The 10,481-nt window shown below is 34.9% G+C and overlaps 1 protein-coding gene across 3 annotated transcripts in view; it reads right to left on the bottom strand.

The window, feature by feature from the left end:
- The window catches only part of IPO11 (importin 11), a 262,132-nt gene that overhangs the window by 100,894 nt on the left and 150,757 nt on the right, over positions 1–10,481 (bottom strand). For all 3 annotated transcript variants that reach the window (XM_011992135.1, XM_011992136.1, XM_011992134.1), the window contains 2 exons: positions 4,303–4,398; positions 3,426–3,539 (listed from right to left, as the gene is read on the bottom strand). In XM_011992135.1, the coding sequence (XP_011847525.1) occupies positions 3,426–3,539; positions 4,303–4,398 (210 nt within the window). The remainder of the gene's footprint in view (positions 1–3,425; positions 3,540–4,302; positions 4,399–10,481) is intronic.

Here is a 10,481-nt window from a genome sequence, read left to right as displayed (position 1 = left end):
TCCCAAATAGCCAAAGCAATGCTGAGCAAAAAGAACAAAACTAGAGGCATCACATCACCATATTTCAAAATATACTACATAAGCCAGGTGCAGTGGCTCAGTCCTGTAATCCCAGCACTTTGGGAGTCCAGAGCGGGTGGATCACTTGAGGTCAGGGGTTCGAGATCAGTCTGGCCAAAATGGTGAAACCTTGTCTCTACTAAAATACAAAAAGTAGCCAGACATGGTGGCACGTGCCTATAAGCCCAGTTACTGGGGAGGCTGAGTCAGGAAAATTGCTTGAGCCTGGGAAGCGGTGGTTGCAGTGAGCCAAGATTCTGCTACTGCACTCCAGCCTGGGCCACAGAGCTAGACTCCATCTCCCCCCCACCAAAAAAAAAAAAGTGAAAAAAGTGTGTGTGCGTGTGTGTGTATAACAAATACAATATATATACTACAAATATAGTAACCAAAATAGCATGGTACCAGCATAAAAACACACACAGACCAACAGAACAGAGAACCCAGAAGTAAATCCATACATTCACAGCCAACTGATTTTAGGAAAAGGTAGCATGAATATTCATGGAGAAAGAACAGTTACTTCAACCACAGTGCTAGAAAAACTGGATATCCATATGCAGAAGAATTAAACTAGACCCCTATCTCTGGTGATATACATAAGTCAACTTTAAATGAACTAAAGACTTAAAATGTGGGACCCACAAATATAAAATTACTAGAAGAAAACAGGGAAAACACATCAGGACACTGGTCAGAGAAAAGATTTTATGAATAAAACCTCAAAAAAATAGGCAACAAAAAGAAAAACAGACAAACGGGATTCTATCAAACTAAAAAGCTTCCATATGGCAAAAGCAACAAACAACGGAGTAAAAGGACATCTCACAGAATGGGAGAAAATAGTTGCAAATTATACATCCAACAAAGGATTACTTTCCGAAATACACAAAGAACTCAACCAACAGCTAAATAAAAATAATAATCCATTTTAAAAGTAGAACAATTATCTGAATAAAGAGCTCTCAAACAAAGAAATACAGATGGTCAACAGGTACATGAAAAAATGGTCAACATCGGCCAGGCGCAGTGACTCATGCCCGTAATCCCAGCACTTTGGGCAGCCAAGGCGGGCAGATCCCCTGAGGTCAGGAGTTCGATACTAGTCCGGCCAACATGGTGAAACCCCATAGCCAGGCAGGGTGGTGGGTGTCTGTAATCTCACCTACTTGGGAGGCTGAGGCAAGAGAATCGCTTGAACCCGGGAGGCAGAGGTTGCAGTGAGCCGAGATCGTGCCACTGCACTCTAGCCTAGGTGACAGAGTGAGACTCTGTCTCAAAAACAAAACAAAAAAAGGATCAACATCAATAGTCATCAGGGAAGTGCAAATCACAACCACAATGAGATATCATCTCACTCTAGTTAGAATGGCTATTATGAAAAAGGCAAAAAATAACAAATGCTAGAAAGGATGTAGAGCAAAGGGAACTCAGGCACTACTGGTGGGAATGTAAACTAGTATAGCCATTATGGAGAACATCATGAGTTTCCTCAAAAAACTACAAATTGAACTCTTGTATGATCCAGCAATCTCACTACTGGATATATATATCTCCAAAAGAATTGTATTGAAAAGACACCTGTTCCCTCATCTTTATTACAGCACTGTTCAGAATAGCCAAGATATGGAATTAACCTAGGCACCTATCTACAGATGAATGGATACGGAAAATATCACACACACACACACGAATACTATTTGATCTCAAGAAAGAATGAATTCCTGTCATTTGTGGCAACATGGGTGAGGCTAGAGAGCATTATGTTAAGTGAAATAAGCCAGGAACAGAAAGATAAATACTGCATGTTCTCACTTCTCATGTAGAAGCTAAAAAAGATGACCTCAAAGAAGTAGACAGTAGAACAGTGGTTACTAGAGACTGGGAAAGGTAAGGGGAAAGTGGGGAGAGAGAGAGAGATTGGTTAAAAGATAAAAAAAATCACAGGTAGATAGGAGAAATAAGTTCTAGTGTTCTATATAGCACTGCAAGATGACTACAGTTAACAGTAATATATAGTTTCAAATAGTGACGAGGAGGCTGTTGTATGTTCCCAATATAGAGAAATAGTAAGTGTTTGGGGTAATAGATATGTCAATTACCCTGATTTGATCACTATACACTGTATGTATAGAAATATCACTATGTACTCCATAAATGTCTACAACTATTATGTGTCAATTAAAAAAATTTAAGAGATTAATCTGTAACTTTGGTGATTAAATATTTACTCATTGTGACCTCAGATTGAATCTTCATGAACTAATGCAAGGAAAGAAGGACACATATTTCAAGAAATGTTGGAAACATGACCAGGCCCCTCATGGAAACAAGAAAATGAATACATAGTAATGGCATTCTGATGTTTCCTCTGGATCATTTTAATTTTCTCTCTTATGTTCTTAAATATTTTTAGTTATCCGGTAATCTCAGCACTTTGGGTGACCAAGGTGGGAAGATCACTTGAGCTCAGAAATTTGAGAACAGCTTGGACGACACAGCAAGACCTCATCTCTACTAAAAAAAAAAAAAAAAAAAAAAAAAGAACTGAAAAATATTATCCCATTTCAATTAAAATTAATAAGCTAATAAAAAATATACCCTATTTATTTATCAAAACAAAGGTGGGGATCTCTGATTAGTCTAATTCTAGAAAAGCTACATATATTTAAAAATTTGTACTTCCTTATTCTGGATTTCCTTATATTAGAAATAGTTGTATTTGTTTTCAGCCATAAACCAAAAGATTTTAAAAATTGTCTCCAATGTAGATATACTGGTCAAGTATACCCTATCTTCTATATCATATAAATCTTAATAAACGGATTAATGACTTACAGCATAATCTTATTTGGATTATCATATATATAGTCTTAAATCACCTCACTGAAAAACCCATTCCAAACTTACTCTGGTAATAGATATCAGCCACAATTTTTAAAGTAAACCTTTGCTAAAAAGGTCATTTCCACAATAATCAGAACAGAAATTCTCTCAATCTGTGACATTAAAAATAAGTTAACTAAAGAAATAATACAAAGATGTTACATCACTCCATGCAAAATACCCATTTTCAGATTCTGTATCAGTGAAGAAAAACAGCAGCTATAAACAAACGAACATTATATTCTATGGCTAAGCAGAATAAAATCACCTATTTTGAGCGAGGACAAAAATTTGTAAGTTTCAACTGCCACTTACAGATTCCTTTTTCTATCCCAAATTACTGATATAGCATAAAGATTTAAAATGTAAAGGTCTAAATATTATAAAGCGACTTTTACAAAGACTCATTATTTCATCAAACTATTTCTAATTTATATTTAGATAAAGACTTCCTTAAATTTAAGTACATTGATTCTTACCTCCTGATTAAATTTATGGGCCATCTCATTAAGTAGTGAAGAAAAAAAACTAGTGTTTTGTAGTAGAACTCGACCCATAACTCCAAGATACGTGGACATCACTACAGGATACCTCTGTACAATTAAAATACAACACTTGTAAAATTGTGTTATAGTACAAGTATAAACAATCACTGACACAGTAACAAGCAACACAGATATAAAATAACATTCTCCTCCATATTACTTCTCTTTAGAATGAACTGTCAATATTGCCTGAGTTCTAACTTACTAAATACATGTATGAATTATATGCATCATCTATCTATACATATATATATATGTCCAATAAAGAGAAAGAAACAATATTTACCAATTTCATATATTACTTTTTTTTTTTTTTTTGAGATGGAGTTCACTCTGTCACCCAGGCAGGAGTGCAGTGGTATGATCTCCGCTCATTGCAACCTCCGCCTCCCAACACTGTATTACTTTAAATACTCATAACACACACAGGTCTATGGATCTATTTAAGAGAGCTGTTCTTAGAAAATAACCAGTGGTTTAACATATTCAGTCTATACCAGCATTAACACTATCCTGTCCCCCTCATATTCTTAGTAGTCAAGCATTGGAATTAGGCCATTCACCATTCCTGTACTTCAAAGGACTTTTGTGTGAACATACATGCATATGTTTGAAAGAGTCATGTCAAAGAAAATCTATGCTTCCCTGTGTGGAACAGGAAAAGACAAAGGCGTCTAACTGCCCTGAAAATTTAACGTAATTTAATATGATCCAAATGACAAGAAAAGTTTTCCTTCTGCATCTAATAGAGTAATTAAAATTAGAATCCTATAGTCTAATACTACCTCTGGAACGTAAAGAAAAATCTTACCTCCCCTTCTATAATACCCTTGAAAACATAGGGTAAAATCGGTTGAAACATTTGCGGACCTAATATTGGGTTCACTTTAAGGGCATTTTCTACAACCTAAAACCCAGAAAGAAACATTGGTGATAATACTGAAAGTCATTCCTTTATGAAAAACACATGTAAGGAAACAATACACTAAAATAAATATCACAGACCAAATTTAAGAATGCAGAGTACGCAATATTCCGACACCAGACACACTTTTACAAGGTAATCCATTTTAAAATTGCAGTTTGATATGAAGTATATATTTACACACAGCTATATATCTTGCATACAACTGTATTTAATCACATTGTAATAACATAGGTATCACATGCAGTTAATGTAATTCTTACCCTTGCAATTTAAACAAATAACCCTTAAAAATGATGCACTAATAGAGGCAGCAAAAGGCATTTTTAAAATATTGGCTTTTGATAGCTAAACAGGAAGTTAGTAACACCTATACTCACTGCCCAGAAATAAATCCACATTTAAGTCAATCAATAAATTGGAGGAAAAGGCATGTGGCATATATACTGCATATTTATTAAATTAGAAATCATATTTCATTAATAATTACACTGTTAGTCATGAGTATTGATTGTTACATGTGAAAACGACATAGAAATTATTTTGATATGAGTGAGATGTTTCTTCTATAACAAAAATGGGTAAGCATGAAATTCAAAGCAGGGTGGAGGCTTTTTGTTTATTGTTGTTTTAAGTTTTAGGAGGAGAAGAATGCAGTGGTCAGGAAACAGCAAAAAGGACCAAAAAGGACATTTACCCCACACTTCCAGCCCAAGTGCTTGAGAGGTGGGGAAGGAAACAGATACCATCTGAGAGGGTTGTGGGCAAGGAATAGCCTCAGGGTAGAGCCAAGTTTCCCTTATGACTTCTATCAATGATTCTCAAGATTGACTACTGACATTTTGAATGAAGAGAACCATTTACTGTGCATAGTCATCCCATGCATTGAGGGAGATTTAGCATCTTCCAGTGTCTGCTTACTGTGTGCCAACAGTGTACTCCAAAAATTATGACCATCAAGAATACTTCCAAGCATTTCAAAACAGTACCAAGGTAAGCAAGTAGCATCCATGGTTGATAACAACATTTGCTGCTGCTCTAATTTTGAGCAAGAAGTGAAGGTAATGTCCAAATAAAAGATTAAAAATATAAAGACTTTACTGTGGGGCAAGCACTATATATGCTACTACTAAGAGATACAGGTTCACAAGATATCAATTCCTGATTAAAAGCAAGAGAAGATAAAATTTGAAACAATAAAATTTTATCTCAATAAAGTTTATTTTTTTGGGAAAAAAACACCAAAACTAGATCTGGGAAAAAAAGATAAACATGGAAAATATACAGATAAGCTAGTAGATTGAGAGAGTCATAGAGGCAGATATCACCAGACAGTATTTATCTGTGAGTAGAAAGTAAGGCCACCTGCCCATTATTAAATACATGTATAATTTCACTCCCATCTCAAATCCTACTAAAATTATAGAAAAAAAATTTTAAGAGGGGGAACATAATTTTAAAAGGACAAGAGGAATGAGAAACATACACTGAAAGCAAGAAAGAAGAAATTCAAGAGGAAACTGACTCATTAAGTCAGAGAAAGCTGAGAAGCAACCAGATTTACTTCATGTAACTTTCCCCACTTTCTCTACTCCAAAAAACACAGAAAGTAGCAGAACCTTACACTTTTCAGAAGGAGAAAGGGGAAGCTAAAAATAAAAAGAAAGAAAATAAGACTGGTTGAAAGTCTGTCTAAGAAACAGAGTGCTACATATTTTCAACTCTGTAGTATCTGGACAACTGATGCCCAATCCAGGAGAACAAAGACAGTGAATTTTCTATAAAGACTCTAAAAGAGATTGCTTCCAGACTAAAAGAGCTCATCAGTGCCCAACAGAATGTATTTAAATAAACTTACATCACGGCACCTCATTCTAAAATTTCAGAATAGGAACAAGAAGCAGCAGCTACAAACTTGGAAAAGAAGGAGCCCCAAGGTGGGAGTCAGCATGGCTCTGAAGAGACTTCCCCAAGAAAATTAAAGTAACAGAATCCTTGATGTGTCTGAACATATTGGACATCTGTCAGACAGTTCAGTGAACATAAAAAAAATTATACCAAAAAAAAAAGGGTAAGTATTACTTCCAGGGAATACAAAAGATTGTACAGAAAAGGAGAAGTAGGAGAAGTAAACACAGCTGACTACATGTCTCAGCTTTGAATAGGAAATATAGGAATCATGATGTAAACACTGAATTTTGATTACTTGGAGGACAAAGGCACAGAGGAAGTGCAAAGGCGGTATCAATACATACTGCCTACAATTAACAACTCATGAAGGAATAACACAGGGGTGTTATTTCCAGATCTGATCATAGATACAAAAGAATCAATCGGCTCCAAACAATAAAAGTGGTTGTCTCTAAGCAAGGAAAAATGGCAGAAAGACAGCTGACTACAGTGTTTTTCTTTAAGAAACATTATACATCTGTCTAGTTGACTCTAAACTATGTCATATAAAATTCTGATTAAAATTTTAAAAACAAAACGGTTTGAAGAGAATTTATAGTAATAATACAGAGCTGTGGCTGGCCCCAATCCACAGGAATCTTTATAGTTTTGTTTGGCAGCGGGGAACAGGGGGTTGTGGCAAGGGGGTATTTAGAATTAATGTAAGGATTAAATAATCCCCACATAAAGCAGTATCTGATTGAGTAAATAAATAACATAGTCGTATACACAAATATTTCATGGATAAAATAGAGTTTTTGTGGTCTAAAAGGTCAGGAACCATAGCTAGAGAAGTTTCTGAAAGAAAAATATCATTATCAGACTTGGGTGCAGAGGGTATGGGACAGAATCAAGAGAAAATTCAGAATTAGAACTGGCAACATACAGAAAAGCTGAACAGTGGACCAAAGGTGAAAAAGTCTTTCACTGCTTCTAGTTTTCCTGTTTGGTCAAATGGATACAATTGTGGTGTCAATAATAATAATGACATTCCATTCTGATATACTGAATTTGAGGTGCCTGTGGGAAATCCATACGAAATGGTCCTATATTTTTTCTCTTACACTGAAAAATGCCAGGTCCTATAACCTTATTTCTTTCTACTATTCATATACGAGTTTCAAAATAACACTACCAATATTACTGATGACGATAACACTATTGAATGCAATTAGAAACATTTTTTTGTTGTAACATTACATCCCACCAGGGATATACATGTGAAATACTATGTATTAAAATGACTTGAAATATTCTTCTCAAATAACTATGCCACCAACATCATAACAGTTAGATTCAAATGTTTCAGTCTGTTTTGTATCTTCAGTGATTTTTCCCCCTAAATCATACTTTACCTCTACATGGTTCCAAACTCTAAAATATAAAACAAATATACATCTTGACAGATCTAGTTTCACCCTCTCCTCCTCTTTTTGCTAGATAGCTATTTTAATTACCTGGTTTATTCTTCCACTGCCTTCTTCCACTTTTTAAACAGAAGAAAACTAGAGACACCGCTCCTTGTTTATATTCTCAAACTCAAATAGAGATTTTCTTCATTTCTTTTTAATGGAATGCACAGTACTCCACTGTATACCTAACAAGATGTGGAACTTCAATCATCCAATTACCCATTACTAATTGTTTTTTGACAACATTTTGTTATTACAAAAAGAACTTTTGCACTTTAAACCCATTCCCTTTCAAAATATACCTGCAACAGATTGTGTTCTTAAAACTTTAGTGAAAAATGCAGGATTTAACAATTTACTTGACTTACGCTTACACTGTATACAAAGTGATTAAACGCATAGATCCTAAAGTCAAAACGCCTATGTTATATTGTGGTTCCAATGCTAACTAACTGTCAGCCTTGAAAAAATTATTCACCACTTTGTGATTTAATTTCTCATCTGTAAGACTGGGGAAAAGAGCAGTACTATCATCATATGTTTATGTAAGGATTAAATAAAATCTATGTTTTGTATGCTTAGAATGTGTAGCACGTGTTAAATGCTAGTATGAGCTACTATTATTACAGAATAAGTTATACCTTAAAAATATTTGTGTCATCTTACGTCTAATCACAGTGAAAAAAAGAAACTTGGCTTGACATTGCTTAATACGACCACGACCAGAATGAGAATTCAAAGTCATAGTAGTATGGCTATAATATTGACAAATTTCAAATTAAAGAAATGTTAACAATTTAGAGTATTTTATCATATAATTGTATTTCTCTAGATAACATGTTGAGTCACAAAATAAAGTAAATTCTTTGCTCTATACCATTTGCTCCAAAAGCAGGCATACCATACTGGGCTCTCTATCCAATTTTCCTAACATTGTAATTTTCTGCTTCAAAGAACAAAGTTGTTACTTGCAGATACTGTCAGAAATTAGTATAACTGGCAGTTAGTAAAAAAATATATTTAAAATGTTATATAGCATACTATATTAAGAAATGGTATCTGAGAGATACTAAAAATGAAAATGAGCTAATATTAAAAACTATTGTTATTGTTATACTAGAATTCTAAGAACAGGAAAATGCCAAAAATTTTGAGAGTTTGCCCAGTCTTCAAATATAGCAGTAAAATGAAAGCACTATTGTCCTAAAATAGTCCTTAACATAAAAATACAATTTATTCATGATAATGAATATATTTTTAGTATTTAACATCCATTTATTAAATAATAAAATCTAGTTTCTAAGATTTTTAAACCAAACATACAGACTGAGCTATAGCAATATTTGTACAAAAATACCATCTTAAACACATATTATCAGATTCTCAGTTTTTCATTCTTTTTCTTTTTTTGAGGTTGCGGTGAGCTGAGATCACACCATTGCACTCCAGCCTGGGCAGCAAGAGTGAAACTCCGCCTTAAAAAAAAAAGAAAGAAAGAAAGGAAGGAAAAAAGAGAGATGCTGTCTTGTCATGTTGCACGGAAGGTTGGAATCGAACTCCTCAGCTTAAGTGATCTTATAACCTCAGTCTCTGAAGTAGATAGGATTAAAGGCACACACCACCATCTCTGACTCCAAATTTCTTAATTCAAGTATTTGTATCCTAATAATAATCTACTGTTGGCATACTTACAGAGAAATTGCCTTAATTTGTAATTTGTATTAAATGTTACAAAAATAATGACTATGTATTTGACTACAGATTTTTGATATGTAGTAAGTTAGTTTGGAATTTTCAATAATAAAAAAGTTTAAAAAGATTGTGTTATTCTGAGCAGCCAAAATAAATAAATAAAATACAATTAATTTTCTTCTTCTTTTTATTTTTTTAAACGGGGTCTCACTCTATTGTCCAGGCTGGAGTATAGCGGCACAGTCTCGGCTCACTGCAGCCTCCAACCCCTGGGCTCAAGAGATCCTCCCACTTCAGCCTCCTGAGTAGCTAGGATTACAGGCACACACCACCATGCTCAGCTAATTTTTGTATTTTTTGTAAAGACAGGGCTCATCGTGTTGCTCAGGCTAGTCTCAAACTCCTGAGATCAACTGCCTACCTCAGCCTCCCAAAGTGTTGGGATTACAGGCGTGAGCCACCGCACCCGGTCAAAATAATTTTATTTTTCTTTTTTGAGATGGAGTTTTGCTTTTGTTGCCCAAGCTGAAGTGCAATGGCACCACCTTGGCTCACTGCAACTTCTGCCTCCTAGGTTCAAGTGATTCTCCTGCCTCAGCCTCCCAAGTAGCTGGGATTACAGGCATGCGCCACCGTGCCCGGCTAATTTTGTATTTTTAGTAAAGACAGGGTTTGTCTATGTTGGTCGGGCTGGTCTCAAACTTCCAACGTCAGGTAATCCACTCACGTCAGCCTCCCAAAGTGCTGGGATTACAGGCATGAGCCACCGCACCCAGCAACCAAACTATAATTACTAATTATTCTAAAGAGTCAGCGGAAATATGCAGTTCTTGCTGATAATACACATCATTGTGTAAACCACGTGCTTAGTTTTAAAAGTAAATTTAATAAATGTATTAAGCATTTATTTCCAATAAATGGTCAAAGGATAAAGTAAAACAACTTGGTTTCTCTACAGCCAAAGATCTTAGCAAACAAATTATTTTCCCTAAAATTGTAGTAGTCTATTTC

Source organism: Mandrillus leucophaeus, unplaced genomic scaffold, assembly GCF_000951045.1.
Source record: "Mandrillus leucophaeus isolate KB7577 unplaced genomic scaffold, Mleu.le_1.0 Scaffold403, whole genome shotgun sequence".
Taxonomy (NCBI): domain Eukaryota; kingdom Metazoa; phylum Chordata; class Mammalia; order Primates; family Cercopithecidae; genus Mandrillus; species Mandrillus leucophaeus.
This window is presented reverse-complemented; position numbering and strand designations above follow the sequence as displayed.